At 44.0% G+C, this 17,232-nt stretch overlaps 1 protein-coding gene across 2 annotated transcripts in view; it reads right to left on the reverse strand.

Moving 5' to 3' along the window:
* Positions 1-17,232, reverse strand: part of fbxw7 (F-box and WD repeat domain containing 7) — an 82,606-nt gene that overhangs the window by 53,572 nt on the left and 11,802 nt on the right. Inside the window, exons 1-3 of one of the 2 annotated variants that reach the window (XM_056586381.1) lie at positions 7,080-7,254; positions 1,306-1,584; positions 358-882 (exon numbers count right to left, since the gene is read on the reverse strand). In XM_056586381.1, the coding sequence (XP_056442356.1) occupies positions 358-882; positions 1,306-1,584; positions 7,080-7,232 (957 nt within the window). In that variant the 5' untranslated portion in view covers positions 7,233-7,254. Of the gene's footprint in view, positions 1-357; positions 883-1,305; positions 1,585-7,079; positions 7,255-17,232 lie in introns of those variants that run through there. The other variant, XM_056586377.1, reaches the window with a different exon arrangement.

Here is a 17,232-nt window from a genome sequence, read left to right on the forward strand (position 1 = left end):
AAAAACTGATCTGTTCCAATGCAGATGAATGGTTCAATTGTGAGCCTCTTTTGAAACTTATTTGGTCTTCATAGGGTACATATTTTATGTAGTTAATAATTTCAACCACAAGGGGGAACTCTTGCCTTAAATGTACGAGGACATAATCCAAAAGAACAATAGTTCTAAATATGTTTATGTCTGACAATAAACTAGATCTATCCATCTATATAGATCAATATTTCTATAAATCAATAGATACATATACCTCAAAATATGTAGAAACCTAATAACCGGATGCATAAAACACGAGTTTGGCAGCAGTTTCCCTGGGATGGAAGTCATGAATAAATAGAGAGGAGGGAGCCCGATTCTTACCTTCTTTTTGTTAGGCGAGCTTTGGTGTGTGCGACCCGAGTCCAGGCTGTGGACAGAAAGATTGTTCCTGAGGGAGGGAGAGCGCAGTCCATCCTCTCCCTCAACGTCCTCCTCTTCCTCCTCCTCCTCCTCCCTCCCGCTCTCAGATTGTTCAAAGTCATCACTGTCTTGGTCCATCTCCTCCTCCTCGTCCTCCTCTTCCTCCTCCTCGTCCCCCTCCTCCCTCCGGCCCCCCTCTGTCCTCTCCTCCCCTTCCTCCCGCTGGTTGCTACTGTTGTTGTTCTCCTCCTCCCCCTCCTCCTCGTCCTCGTCCTCCCCCACCGACGGCTCGCCCTGCGCGCCCGGCCGGTCCTCCCCCCACATCCAGCGGGCTCCTTTCTCCCCTCCTTCGGCCTGCCCGTCGGCGGGGGCCTCCTGGCGGCGGGGCTCCTCGCCCCCCTCCTCGCCGGCCCCGTCTCGCCGGCCGTTGCTGACCCCCGACTCGCCGGGCGCCCATGGCTCCTCCCGCTCCCCGTCGACCTCCGCCTGAAAGCAGATCAAACAGGTATGCTTCATCCGCAGCCTGACACGGACTGAGAGGCTTAGAGCGGGATCAACCATACTGGAGACCGCCAACGTCTGTCCTATGAAAGGCAGCCTCACATACGAAAACCTGAAGGTGGAAACGGAACAGCGGCTGTTCGGGGAGCGCACAGCACCAAAAACCCATCAACGCTCAAAGAACTAATGCCGAAAAGTTGACTCGGGTAGGTTGACAGTCAAGACGTTTGCACGAAAATCCGGGGGAAACACAATGCAACGTCTTGTCGGGCTTACAACAAAGACGGGATGCGTGTGGATCACAAGAATGATCGTTCTCAGCCCGTCGGCTGAAAAGACACCAAAAAAACATAACAACAAAAAGTCAACACTTCCATATCAAAAGCTAACAACCAAAGAGGACGTTACCCTGAGCTGCTGCTGGGGCTGCTGCGGCTGCTGTTCCTCCTCTTCCTCCTCCACCACCACCCTGTTCATGTGCTCGTCTTCATCGCCCTCCTCAGCCGCTGCTTGGGGCGTCTGGGCAGCCGAGGGGGCGTTACCTTGCGCCGCAGGACCCCCGGGACCGCCCCGCCGACGCCTGCTGCTGCTGCCCCCCGACAGCAGATCCTGGTTCATTTCCAATAGCCAGCTTGCTACCTCCTGAACCTTCCCTAGGCTGTCTGACGAAGAGAAGGGCTTGGCATGCTGTGGATGTAGAGGGGAGACAAGACACAAAGAAAAAGGAGAGAGGGTGATGGACCAGAAGAAAGAGGCAGGGGGAGAGAGAGAAAAACATTGAGTTATCGTTCTGCTTATGAATTTGGACTGAAATTTCAAAGTTTGACAGTAGAATAATATAGAAGCCCAAAAACCAAAAGAAGTTGGAGCGCATAAAAGAGTTGTTTACTCAAGGCGAATTTCTTCCAGGCAGTGTATTGTTTCGCGGCAAAGTGATATATTATCGCTTATCATCCCCCCCCCCCAACCCTCCCCACAAACACACGCACACACTCAGTCACTCTCTAAAAGACAGCCAGAATAACCCCGTTCATCTTTATTCATGGCTCAGAAATAAAACAATGGACATTAGCATTTGTGCCCGGGAGCCCTAGGTAGAGGAAGAAACTAGAGCCAGCAAGTGAAACACAGACAGCGAGCGACATAGGGAAAGACGAGTTAGAATGGTGGGAGTGAGCCAGTTTGGCTTCACATTAGAGTCTTGGATCATCTGCCACACATGCAGACAGACAGAGGCTAGCCCAGAAAGCTACCGGTATTCCAACTCCGAGTGTAGCCAATAAACAAAGCCCAGTCCATCAGACATAACCGCCAGCACCTGGTTCAAATGTGCAAAGAACTAGGACGGGCAGTTGTTCCTGCGTTAGGGCTCACCTGAAGGTTTGGTGGAAAGTGTCGTGCAGTGTTTTCCTCAGCAAGTCATGCAGTTTTAAAATCATTTAAATCCACTGCTACTGACATTGCGTTCACCAGTAGGCCTTTATGATGTCAAACATGCTCAATGTTTTTTTATGACTCCAAGTCCTCGTCACTGAAGTATTTCACCAAATGTTTTTTCTATTAGACTAGAAAATGTTCTGGATGGCACTGGCAGTGTCATTACTGACATTTGCCAAGGGCTGGCTTTTTGATGAAGTTCTGCAAGAAAGAGGCGTTTTAAATGTCACATTATCTAATGGTATGTATGTATGGGCAGAGAAGTGTTGGCTTATAGATTTGACACAGCCGTTCTCCTTTAGTTTATCTTACTATGGAATTGTCAAAAAACTAAATTAAGAAGCAGCTCTTCAATTTTTCCCCATGAATTTGAAAAGACAGGTTTCAGGAAATTAAAGTTCAGTGTTTTTTCTTTTTAACCAACAGATGCCTCACCTCTCATCCCAGGCAGGGGTGAAGCCCTCCTCCAGCTAAGCTACCATGAGTGATCGAGTCTTCATTTTAATGCAGTAGTTGCCTGCTATTTAGCAAACAATGACAGTAGTGTTGCCGTGGTAACCGTTGTCACAGTGTTGGATGTGCCACCGGTGGGATTTTGTTCACAGTCATATTGCCATTATTAGGGGTACTACGAAATCCGTAGGTCCGTGTTTGTGTTTGTTGCATAAAAGTTATATAAATTGGCATGCTTGCAGATCTACTGAAATTACTCAAGGGTTGCAAGGATGGGCCATAATCACCGAAAGGTGTGGCTTTAATCAGCGATTTAACCTCTAGGAGGCTGCTATTTCCACTAGGAAAGTGCAACACATTGTGTCAAGACATTGAGGAACGATTCAAATGTTCGAACATTCAAAGTTTTGGAGTTATGCATTAGGGCCAGTCTTATATGTGGGAAACTCCTGTTTGAATGACAGAGGGTTAAATACCGAGACAGACAATTGCCCATCCTGAAAAAAGGGTAGAAAAAGGAGAACACTAGCTGAAATAAGGCTTCTTATCAATAAAACAGGGCTTATGACGTTTAATCAGCTACATCACACAGGCCACATACATGTGTAGCCTCTTTAAATAGACATACTGGGAAGAGGTAAGCAGTAGGGGAAATGTCCACACCATTGCAACACCAATGCACGGACAGGTATTCTTAGCGCGAGTGCACGCTGGTACACAACATTTTTTGAGCCTTGTTATTTTTTAATAGATAACAAATGTCTGGATTCGAACAGGTCAAAAGGAATTTCACCAGTCTGGCATCAAACATGACCGCAGCTGCTAGTTATTTATCAAAGAATGAGAGTGGTCGTTTTTCCAATTGGCAATGGGACCAAATTTGCCTCACTGTCTGTTGAGGAACACTGTAAAGATACTTCATGTGCAACAGATTCTAACAAAAATAAGCTCAAAGACCAAAATAGCACATGGCAACAGGTGTGTTTGAAGACACATCTTTACAGATCGTGTGTCTGCGTATTCGATTCCGTTTATTCCAGCTGAACAGAGCAGCTAACCGAAATGTTTACAGAAAAAATTGTTTTGACAGGGTTTCTAGTAATGTCTTATTTCACCATATGGGATCTGCTCTAATAGATGTGAAAAACACCCATTTGTACAGCCTGCCAGTGTCATCATTCCTTTCCACAGGGAAACAACGTCACCAGTTAAAAACAGGCCCGTGAGAACCTGGACCAGTTGGGACGTGACGATCCCAAACCAATAATTTCCCGCAATCTGTAATATTTTATTCAGGGTGTAAGCATTTCTTCCCACTTCCTTCGACAACTATGACTATCGACGACTCCTTGGTGAAGGGGCTTTGACCTTGAGCTGGCCATGTCTCCAGCCCTGTGTGATCGGCCTTGTCTCCTCCTGCCTCTGTGGTAGCGTCACTTTGCTGGGGAGCATTAGTCCTATCTCAGATTGCACAGCAGCCCCTGCGGAGGGCTCGCCTGGTATTGTGAGCCTGGCAGAGGAAAGGCTATGAATAGCTTCAGATTGGGTCCTGCCATTTACCGGGGGAAAAAGGTAATTTTTTTGTAATTGGTTTCGTACACAGAGGAGTGAAGTGCGTTTGTCTTTATTGTCAAACAGCCATGTGTAGTGTACAGAGGAAGAGGAAGCTGAAAGCACAAAAAATATAAATGAAAAGGGGGGGATGCTGGTCACATGCTGGTGCTAAGAAAAAGTAATTTCCATCTCATGAAAGCACCACAATGCAGTAATATTATCCCTTTAAAATACTAAAAAGATAGCCAGTGGGCAATTCATTCAAGTCAGCTATGCAATAATAACAAGACAAAACAGATCAGTGTGTTTTTACCCTTTTTCCTCTTACTGTAATCTAATAAGATTTAATAACCCGCGGATTTCAACGGCATATCTCACAATCCACATCCCGCTGACTGCTTTATTCCCATTTCCACAACTGAATAAGAAAATAGCATGGTGTGTTAATATAAGGTCACACACACACACACAGACACACTTTATATAAGCGGTTACTGTAGGAGCGAACTGAGGCTCAGAGAAGGTGTGGAGGGCAGGGGAGGGGAGATTTTCGCTCTCTCCAAGAGATAACACGACTCAGGAGCATGAGGGAGAGAAGCTGGAGGAGGGAAGGTTCTCCCCAAACCCACGGCTATTAGTCGACTAATAGGGTTAGGCAGGCAAAAAGAGCATCCGAGTTGCTTTTGTCAGCGGGAAAAATGGCACCGTCCTCCTAACAACCTCCCACGCACCACATTAGTGTAAAAAATATGACACAAAATCATTTAGGCCTCAACATGAAGCAAAAACAAAGCAAACCCGTGAATTAAGTAACTAGTGCGCTCGTCTACAAGATAGAAAGTCTATTGATCCAACGCCCAGTCGGCTGAAACCGTAGACCATGCAGGTTTTCCTGTCTTTTACCCAGGGATAATTAGCATGGCATTAATGGACTAGCTCTTTTAGTTAGTGCCCAGCTATCTGGCAGCAGAGTGACCGTACCGGGTGCAGCTGCTGATACACATGGTTTGGGACTTGAGTCAATGTTGTAGACCAAACTGGCACTCAAGACACAGTCCAATCCCAAGCTGAGGTGAATGAATGACACACACACACACACACACACACACACACACACACACACACACACACACACACACACACACACACACACACACACACACACACACACACACACACACACACACACACACACACACACACACACAGGCTCTGTGAAGTGAAACTATTCATTCGCTCAAGGGTGTATTTACACCTCATAGAGTACGCAAGAACAAATCCTTTTTCTCACTCCAGCCCTTTCCGACAGGTGTATATAAGACGGTTTGTGTGCTTAGTCTCACGGAAACACGGGTTACCTGAGTTGTCAAGTGATCCTTGGTGCTGGCGAGCCTTCATATTTCTGTGAAGGCTCTTAACTGTATTACAAGAAATGAAAGCTGAGGGAAATACATTTCATGTAACTATTGCTTTCCTGTTAATGTTTTTGCCAACGTGACAGTATTTACTTTCACCGGCAACAGGAAAGAAAAAAGGTTTAGCTGTTTCGGTTCCTTTAAATAAAAAGAGGCGCATAAAAAACATCGGACTGGAAACATTCACGTTAAATTGAAAAATACAAATATGATGATATTCATCCTGCCATCCACTAACAAACAAAAGCATTGAATAGAATGACGCAGGGGGCTCAATTGCCCAGCGCCGCTATAAATAAAAGGCCTAATGGCTACAAGTATCCAAGAGTCTACATTTCTCAACAGAAGCTATTAATCGATGAGTCTATTTTCAGCTAGTGCCCTATGGAGTCTCAGCGGAACATTGTGAAACCTTAACTCCCCGTTTGCTTGACCGAAGGAAGTGCTTCTCCCCACAAGCCAAGCCCAATATTTCCATTAGGGCCCAATCCACACAGACTATTACAAACAATAAGGGGTTAAACCCTGCTTTACAATTGCCTGAAGATTGCCTTAGTTGATGATTGAACATTGCACATCTAAAGTCATCACCTGTCAATGTAAATTTCCCATGAGACATCTCGACATCCCCATGATAGCTACTTTAGGTACATAAAGACAAATACTATCTAACATACAGATATGTTATAACAATCTCAACAGCAGAAAATCATGATAGAGAGTTGGCCCTGAGAACAGGCGTCTGAATCAATGTCAATCAACCTCTGAGGCAGTCATGCATTAGGGGCAATAAAACTGAATCAACTCAGGCTGACTGATGAAAGGAAAGCATCACACAATTGAGAACAGGCCCAGACAGGCAGTCACACATAGAAACACAGCCATCAACCTCACACGATCACAAGCACATACACACATGTACAATAATCTGATCCATTAAAAGAGCATTTTGTCTGGCTGAGGAGCTTGCAGTAATCTGTGTAAATCACAAGCATAGAGAAGCCAAGCGTTAGAATGACTTTTCCTTCTGAATGCCGGTCTAGGCTGTTGTCAAGGCAGCGTGACTGCCCATTAAAAACCCTGGTTCCATTAAAGAATCAATTACTGCATCAGTGCTCAGACGGCAGCTCCCCTAGAAAGCATGCAAGATGTTGCCGTTTACGACAACACCTCCTTTAATGGCAGGCCCCTTTATCCAACTCTGCACGCCACAAACAACAAAAAAAACGGTCAACATGGCGGGACCATTCGTGGCACCAGTTATCGTAACACCGAAGAACGTTGGGTTTGTCTAATCTGGGGCGAGCAGGCGATATGGGTTACCTGGGCTAGACGTGGACGGTCAGTGGCCAGTCTGTGGAGCTGCTCTGAAGTGTGGCTGCAGGAGAGGAGGTCTGAGCAGCACGCGGTGCGACTCAGCCTCTTCATCAGTGAGGAGATGAAGCTGCAGCCACAGCCACACATTGACTCACTCATTAGTGGCCCGGAGCTCCAGAGAGGGGAGGAATAGAGGAAAGAAGCGATGGAAACCCAGGCTGCTTCCTGGTGCTAGCCAACGCTGCCACCACCCACCCCGGCCCCCGCCCACCACTACCACCTCAGGTTGCTGACGTAAATCCACAGGTTATTTTTCTTTTTCTTTAAGCTAGCGGGCTTCCTGAGGTCTTGTTTTCATTCATGACCTCAGTCCGCAACACAGACAGCACTTTAATCCGCAAATCGGAGTCGCCTTGCGCATCGTTCCTTTGCCGGCTACTTCCAACTCTCTCTCTCTCTCTCTCCGTCTCCCTTGTCACTCGGCTATACACTACTGTATAGCGTTCTGTATAGCATCCCGCCTCCTGCCTGGACAGCTCCTCCCCTCTCGTCCGCCAGGGATTCTGCTCTGAGCGCTGCTAGTGATATCTCTGGATGCAGCACCCACAGATGCTCCGACTCCAGCAAGCCGCTGTATCTCTCCTCTGTGTGTGGTGGAGGCTGCCAGTCCCTCCGTCGAGACGGTTGCCACGGCAGAGGAAACCTCCGACCGACAAACCCACAGGCTCTGGCACACGGGCAGAAACCTGCTCACCCTGGGTGGCAATCAGGAGTTTCATCGATCCACAAAGAGGTGGGGAGAATATTATAGGAAATTTTAGTAACCTTGCTTCGAGTAAATAAGCTCGCGGGGTGATGGGGAAAAACTCCACCCATTCAATTTAACCTGTATTTAATGCGTGCTTATTTTTAGAGTTAGCGTTAGAAGCCAGCCATTTTTCGTTTTAAAATGTGATTCCATATTATTAGTTATACAAATACAAATTATTAGTCATACAAAAATGGTATTTGTTGCCAATGTCAATAGAGTTTGTTTTTGGGCTCGAGGGTGCGGGTGAGGAGCACAGGGACATACGGTTATTGAATGTCTGGCAGCTCATACATGGTTATTACGGTGATAAGACTCAGGCCTGCACACCGAGGAAAACCTGACAACGACCTGAGGACCGCAACAAAAGCGGCAATGTTGAACAACCAGATTACCATTAATTAATGATTTTGCTTTGGGCTAATTCCAGCATTTGCGATAACAATGCCTCCTTTTTCAGCCCATTACCCATGACTACCCTCCCACCTTTTTCATTTGGTCCTCCGCATACGTCATTGCTCCAGCGGAGGGGGACGCATTCATGGTCCTCCAATTGTTTAACCTGATTAGCCTGCTAATTGAAAATGGGAGAGTGGGCCAAAAGGACGATCATTTCAGTCACTTTATTGTGTGGAGTTTATCCTTGTCGTTTGTTTTTATTTACAAGACAGAAGGGCAGCGATATTAAGCAGCTACATTAAAATAGATAATACCTAACCATTACATGAAAGGTAAAAGGATTTTTTTTTTTTTAGAAAAGGGAAGAAGGAAGCTGGCAAGATATATTTGCGTTTGTCTGCAATTTGTGCAATTAAAACGAATGCCAAGCGATATCTTTAGATTAGTGCATGTCTTACCCGCATTCAGCCTAATTCCAAATTCATTATCGTCAGTCCAGAAGGGGAGTTTGCTGGGTTAGTTCCGTTGGCATGCAGTTACAGTAACCTAGCTCCTGTACATGCAATCTACAATTGTTCGGATAAGTGACTATCGCAGCATATTGGACATCTTTGGAAAGTAATACAAAGTATTCCCCTCACATGGTCAGTATCTAGGCTATTGTAACTTTGCAAGTCAATAGCAGTGGCTAAAGTAAATGCTAGCCCAGTGCACAATGATGAATTTGGAATTAGCCAACTTGTTGGAATCTGGTCATTCACAGCTATATCATCTTCAATGTTCAAACATGACCATACTAAACGATCGACTGAGCTTTCCAGGCAGAGAGCAGCCGTCCACATCTCCAGCTGTAGCTCGACCGGCCTGCTCGGTATTCATCTTGACGTTTGGGGGATCACTGAAGCGTGCACTTGGGGAAGCAGAGATCCGTTAGCTTCTGCTTCAGGTGAGAGTCACAATGAGGACATAAGTGTGCCGCGACTATACAGCCCCCCATCTATATTTCAGTGAGAGGCTGCTTCCTGTAACTGCCTGCGATGGTCTCGGCGTAGAACACGACCAAGGGAGCAATTATAATGAGCAGTCTAGTGCTGACCCCCCCCCCGCTAGGCACCTGAATACTGCTGTGCACATCATTGTGTAGGCTGAGGCATTTGCAGCGGCACAATAAGTAGACACTCGACAGTGATTCACATCCAAAGAACACTGTAATATTGGTGAGTGTGTGCCAGCCCTGTGTGGTACCAAACGCACAGACTCTGAAGCACTGGGAAAGTAGATCATGCTTTCTCTCTTTTTTTCTTTTTTTAAGCACTCATAGATCCAGGTCAACACTGATCCATCCACCAATATATAGGGTGATGATTAATGCCAGGAATGACTTTTAATTATATTCACGTCCACTTTTCGAAAGTACAAAAGCAGCACAATTATGCGTATCTGGTAGTGGCATGACCATCTTGTGATTCCCTTAAAATCATTCTATTCATTATCTCTCTTCTCTTTTCCTCTTTCTTTGCTATGATCGAGGCATAAGAGGACAGTGTGGTGGAAAGGCATCCTGTTAATTATTGATGAATATTGCCCGTCAGCATCCTCGTTCCATATTGATCCACAGAATGTGTAAGCAGGGGTGAAAGCTACTGGCCATACAAGCCTGGCGACAAATGCTATGGAGTTTAGCTTAAAAGGTGGACGAACCATAGTGAACCAAGTTTCAAACAGTTAAAACAGCCCCTTGCACAAGTAATCCCTCACCACTTGAAAGTTATTTGCAGTTGCTTAACTAAATCCAGTGAACCAATTCATTAAACCCAACAACTTAGAAGTGCATAAACTGGAACAGGAAGTTTGGACAGATTCTGGAAGGAAAGAGACCGAATGTTGGGGCATTATCGTGTCACTAATCCAGTAACAGACTTATAAACCGGTGGTAAGCAGATGTTTCATTGAAGTAATGTGGTCGTATCTGTTGCTTATGGGATAAAAGTGCTACAGAGGTTTAGTATGCCGTGAACGAAATTGCTGGCTGATTGTATGCGTTTCATCTAGATTTCTGTTCACAAAACCAACACTCAATACCACATGCACGTACATAACCATTAAGACCACAGCCACGTTTAAAAATACCTACATTAGAGGAGAAAATACTATTATTACAATTATTACTGCCAACAACCATCTATCTGAATGTTAGGAAGTGGTTATTAGACCAAGTAAAGGTCTATTTAAAGGCCACTGTTTGGGGAAACAATTCACGTGGCAATAAAGTGCCTCTGAAACCAGGGAAAAGATTAAACTGAATGTTTGGACCGCAGACAACTCCCCGCCTCCCTCCTCATAGCATCCATTGTGTGTGCCCGGGCGCAGGCCAAGTTATCAGTCTCCTGCAATCTGAAATACACTGGCCTCCAACACCATACAATTACTGTTTCATTGTGTTGCTAGAAAAGGCCAACAATAAGGGGAGCTGTATTTTCTTGGGTTAGCTCAAAAGGCTTGTATGTGCCGATGCTCAAGATGTTTACTTCCAAGTCTCACCTTTCTTGAGAGGAAGCTCCTAGCCAATAACAATTACCGCTTCTAACCACTCAATTATATGGCGGTCATTACATTGCATGAAAACTAGCCAGCTATCAAAGTAGGCATACTTAAAGTAAAAGCCTTTGACACTTTGTGTCGAAGGCAAAACTGATTGTTGGCAAAACTCTTAACAAAAATAAGTCCATTATGATGGACCCTGAAACGTTGTCAGCAGACTGCAGGCAGCTCGTACGGTGTTGAATTAACCAAAACTGCACTTTCACATTGATTCGAGTTGGGCATTTATGTGGTCTTTTCGTTTACAAATTACACCAGACAATGCGCTGCACTCAATACTGCTCTACTCAGCCATTGACAAGGAACATTAGTTCCACTCAATTTAAATGGTTTTGTCTAACCCAACAGGTGTTTTTAAAAGGAAAAAGGTTTTTAAAAGGACAGCCAATTAAAAATGGACTTTGACCACCATGAATGAACTATCGAACATCCAGGCAAAACCCTAGTATTAATTCTGGGACTGTGAAACTGAATTTCACTGGTATTGGCCACTCACAATCATGGCACTGTATTTGGGAACTCGGCGGCAGCTCAGCCCCGGGAGTGCAATCCCTTTCTCTGACGGACTGCCGCCGAGCTCCCTCCGCCGGAGCTGCCGGACTGCCGCCGAAGCTTCGGCGGCAGTCCGGAGGAGGAGGCATGGAGGAGAAAGGGATTGTACTCCCGGAGCTGAGCTGCCGGACTGCCGCCAAGCTACCACCGGCAGACTTTTCAGCTCCCGGAGGACACCCGCCGGAGCACCCGGAAAGCATCGGTGGCAGTTCAGCTCCCGGAGTACACCGCCAGAGCTGCCGGAGCCGGACGGCTTTGACGGCGGCCGGACTGACGCCAAAGCTTCGGCGGCAGTCCAGCTGCTCCGGCGTTGCCGGCAGTCCGGTTGCTCCGGCGAGGGGAGCTCGGCGGCAGTCCGGTTGCTCAGCTTCCGGAGTACAATCCCCTTCTCCTTCATGTCGCGGTTCATGGACTTCAGAGAGTCAAAGCCAAAGTTCCTTTGCCCCAATTCTTCTCAACCAGTCTTTACTTGTTGTGGAAGTACCAGAGACGTCAGACACAGTATTTATGATTCATAATGTCAACCGAGGCGCATATAGCTTTTGGCCGTGATATTAGATATAATATTATATAAATACCCATAGATAATTTTATTATACTAAATTATCTAATATATAGAGCTCCAGGAGTCCGCAAACGGCAACAATCCCTTCTCCTACATGCTGTGGTTCAGTCTGACAGCTCATTGGTCAATGTGCAGCAGCTGGTCAATTAAGACACCAGAAACAGTGCATTCTGAAGGGACTGAAACAGGAGGGGAATAGCAGTAGGTAAGATTTTTTTCCCTAAAAGCTATTTCCAGCAAACAGCTTCAAAAACATGTGTTTTCTGGAACTCAAATACTATGTTTACTTGTTGGGAAAACACCATAATATGTCTCCTTTAACACACTGAATTTGCATTCAAATTCCAAGTGCAAACCTTTATATGATAATAGTCCAAACACACATTATGCAGTGTCACAGTTTGACAAGTTTCCCATGCAGTTATCTCCTTCCAGCTTGCATCATTAGTTTAAAACATTCGGCTAGTGAAAACAAGTCTTGATTCTTTACTTTCGTGACTATGGGCTCAGCTCATCTGTACAATAAACATCAATAATTCCGTGTTGTACTCCTTGTACTGTGGCCTGCGATTTGATTTGGTTTGTTGCACTTCAACCCCTTAAAACGTGATCTGAAATGTATTACAACTGTGCTCATATAAGATTTATGCACCAACACTTCTTTGGGCTTCATTGCTTGAAACCGACAGATCCTGTCGGCAACGAGAAAGAAACTGGGTCAATGTGTTGCACATCTAACCGTGCAGATAAATTGAAACATTCCGCTCCTGGGGCCTTTATACAAGGTCATAGAAGGTCCTAAAGGTTCAAGGGACAGCATTATTGATCTAAAAACCAGAGAAAACGGACCTCATCGACCGATAAGCAACATTTTATCTCGTGTGTATCATCATATAGTTGTGTCATATACATGTCTCTTGTAGTTTTTGTGGTCCTTAGCGCAAGAGGTTCTGGATGAATTTATTTGAGCAGCAGTTGAAATGCATAGGAGTGTTTGCAAATCTACGCAAAGTCTTGATTGCAGAACGCATACAAAGTAAAGCGAACTAAAATATAAGTCGCTCACTATTATTCCATCTTTACCCCTATATGCATGCTTTACATCCATGCCAAATTAAATATTTCAAATATAAAACATAATTCATTTTTGGGCATTATTTACTGCACTTAACCAATATAAATATATTGTGCATGCGAGTATAAGCATTGTGCACCATACACTGTATATCATGCTATGATTTGGTGTTTGGAATAACAAAACTAAATGCGATTTTGTTATGGTCAAACCAACACCGGCAAAATACTGTGAATAAGACCCATGCCATGCAAATGATCTGTCATGGAACTAGGGGTCTAACGATACACAAATTTGTACCAAACCATCACGGTACAGGCACTTCTGGGTGGTTACAGAGCTGGGCTCCGGCTAGAGAGGGCTCTCTGTGTCTAAGTACAGCATTTTAAAACGCACACGCATTTGAAAAGGCACCATCCAGGTGTTACTATCACCGTTGCTGTGAAATACAAACGAGCTGTGCAAACCCAGCTCACGACACTATTTCAGCAACCCCTCTCTGGGAATTCAGAACGGCTAAATGCCATAACCTAGTCTATTGGTGTTTTCAATGCTGCTGATCTACGGCCATTCTCCGTTGTTGACAAAGAAGCAGTTATTAAAAATGTTCCCCTTAACTTTGAACCGTACCGTCCTGTACCGTACCGTGACTTCAAAACCAAGGTACGTACCGAACCGTGACTTTTGTGTACCGTTACACCCCTACACGGAACCACTGATTATTTGAATAATAAACAAGTGTGCAGGCTGGCTCCTGATTAGGCCTGCTGAAGAGGGTTTACCTGAGTAGAGTGCACTCTAGTGGGCAATGGACCAAACAATATGAATACAAAAGTCACTACAAGACAGAGCAGGAAATGATTACTATTTCCCACCGTTGGGCCTAAAAATAGAAGAAATTGCATAAACGGCTTATGCTTGAATCAACTCGTGATCCACGTTAGTTATGAACAGTAACATTTTAAAATAAATCAAAAAGGACAAGGTGTTGCAAAACTCGGCGCGAGTAATTTATGAGATTTTGAAGATCTGTAACATTATTTATGCCATGAGGGTAGGGAAAGCAAGGAGTGGCACACTGAAGTTACTACATCCTGTCGGCGTGACACAGGGAAGGAGGGGACGCAAGAACCGAATGTGTTTGGGAAATCCTGCTGGATTTTTTTATTTTTTTCAAGAGTTTCCGAGGAATGAATGACTTCAGAGAATGACATACTTCCAGTCGTAAACAAGTAAACAACCTCCTTTCTCAGCAACAAAGCTTCTGCTGCACACAAGCTATAATTACACATATTTCTGAATCATTAACTACCAATTGACATCAGACCGATAGTCTGAGTGTAGTACTGCAAGCATCGTTTCACAGGTAATTGCTGTGAAATTACCAAAATAGCTGTTCTTAGAGGTCAGAAGCTAAAAACCGCACCAAAGAAGAAAAAGTCTAGGAAGAGTTACCAACCACATTCTTAGGCTGTGGGGCAAAAAGGCAAAAGATTTAATTTAAACCAAAAAATATATATAAATCAGCGCTATGGTTATGCATACCAAATTAACACTTACATGTGTAATCAACACCATTGATAATTCCATGCAGGGTACAGATTTCATTTAACCATAACAGTTCCTTTTCTTTTTGTACTGGAAATAGAAATGATTGAGATGCTGACCGCAATACCTTGCCAACTGACTTGTGGGCTTATCTCTAAGAAGTCTGTCCTCCACTTCTTCTTTCTTTCCACATTATTCAAACAACTACCAGACAAGTTTCCACCACTTCAGTTGAGCCTGACAAAGTGATGTTTGTTTCATTTGTGTCACTGGCTCTATTCTAGTGTTATCTTCTGACACCATCTTCAGCAGTCAGGTGCCCGTCTGCTTACAAACGATTAGAACACCACATCAGCGGTGTACAGATTAAAAGGGAGGGAGTATGTTAATGAGCTAGCAACTTCCATTCATGGCTTTTTCCCCCATGCATAGTATACTGGCCCGGCTCAACTCTGTTTGAAGTGGGCTTGGTGTCTCCATTAAAACAGGGCAACCCACTTAAGGCAACACACAAAGGTGTGTATTTTAACTGATGACACAACAACACACACCATGTAGCATATTTCGTTCAATATAATAGCCTACAGTAAAAAAATGTTATTTGTTTGAGTGAAATGTAATATATTTGGGTTATTTTCTGACAGACTGAAAACAAAAATACATCTGTCCTGATTTATTCAGTTTGACGTTCAATATCCGATTCTTTACTTTCTAATCCAAACATAACATAATATTCCTAATATCCCTCTCCGGTTCATTTCACATTAGTATTTTTTAAACATTGGACAAGGTTTTAAACGAGGCGGGTCAGGACCATGAAAATATGACGCGTTAAATCCGAGAGGGTTCAAATTATGTCAAACCTTAAATATATTACAAATTTTGGTGTGATTTTTTGGCTTGCCAGTGAAAATGTTTCCCTCATTGGGATGGGGCCTTTCCATTGGCCTCCATATAGACCAAGCTGGCTGGTTCATTTGATTTGCATGTTAAACTAACATTACATCATGTTGAACCTGACCGAATTCATTGAGGGTTTGGGGATTTTATATTATCAAATGTGCTTACTGAAAATGACTGACTATTTCGTACTCTACCCACGAGAATACTTCGCAGTACTTGGTCGTTTTTTATTATCCATGTGTAATCCACATTCTCTAGAGTCTGCAAATGGAAGCTCTGAATTATTTACAATGAGTGAGTAAAAGTTAGAGTCCTGGTTAGGGAATGGCACATCCCTAAATCGCAGTACACCTCCATTGTGTCAAGCTGTAGGCACTGTACAAAAATGTATTTCAAGCATACTTTATAGAACTGTGCATTCCATTGGAAAATATTTTTCTTATGATTGATTAAGGATCTATGTTAGCATTGGGAAGTATGCAAACATTCATACCTACTTGATTTGGTCAGTGTTCTCTCAAACAGTAAACCAGATCATAAATCATCAAAAGATAGTTAACCCCACACTAGTGGTCAATATCGCACCAACTCATAATTGATTAAATGAAATACACAAGAAATGTTATACAAGAAGCCTTTCTTTATCCTTAGCAGAAGTTAAGGCTGCCTTAAGCACCTTTCTAGTGAGAGTCTTTTGGCTTGCTGCGGAGTGTTTGGGTTGCCAGCATTTCCTCGGATACTAGCAGGAATTTAGCGGACAATGGCAGCTGCAAACCTGTTCCACACCGTTTAGTAGCCTAGGCTTGATTTAAACCAAACTAGAGCATTCATCTCATTTAAACTCTTGATTACAATAATGGTTGAACTAAGAAAACCTCTTTCCCATACGTTACCTATCCATTGACGCAAGACGTTACATATTGTGATATCAAAACCCGAGTATCAATTTGGGAAAATAAAGGACAAATGCGTTTTGGGATAGCGGTGAATACCAAACCAACAATCTAAATTATTCAGACAAGATAACATTTCCCCAAAACCTTTATCCTGTCTCAGACACCAGAGTGGTAGTTTTAGAGGTAGGGAATGTTAACACGTTGACATCCGAGTGCTAGGACACACTATAAAATGCAGGAGTGAGCAATGCTGGGCGCTGCTATCACTTTACCTTTAATTTGCCCCACACGTGCAAACAATGAATAATTTAAACTCACTCCTTTTGTCTTTGAGGAAATATGCTACAAACAACCAGCTCATCGTGTCAAGGATGACACGATAGCAGGATAGCGTACCATTTATTGTTAAAAAATGATCTAATAAATAAACTTTATTGAACCAACAACTATCCCATTAAAAAAGGTCTGGCAGGTAGCCCAATAACAATACGTCAACAAACTGCATTCATATGCACTCCCATGTACACACACTTGCTAATTGCTCTGAACTTCCTGTATGAAACGTTCCTAAAAAAATTAAAGCACAGACAATGGAGTTTATGAACTTCTTGTTTCTCTCTAGTGTGGCAGGTTTCTTTGTTACCGGAGGAAAAGTGTGAAAGTGCACATCCTGCATAAAGATGTTAACAATGAGATCAAGGGTGGGTCCTTCCATACATCCTTCACGATCCATAATCCCTCATTGTAAAGGGTGACACAGGGAGTTCACATCCGTAAAGAGGGGTTTGGTTTCACCAACAGTCAGGACACAT

The sequence above is a fragment of the Gadus chalcogrammus genome, chromosome 3, assembly GCF_026213295.1.
Source record: "Gadus chalcogrammus isolate NIFS_2021 chromosome 3, NIFS_Gcha_1.0, whole genome shotgun sequence".
Lineage (NCBI taxonomy): Eukaryota > Metazoa > Chordata > Actinopteri > Gadiformes > Gadidae > Gadus > Gadus chalcogrammus.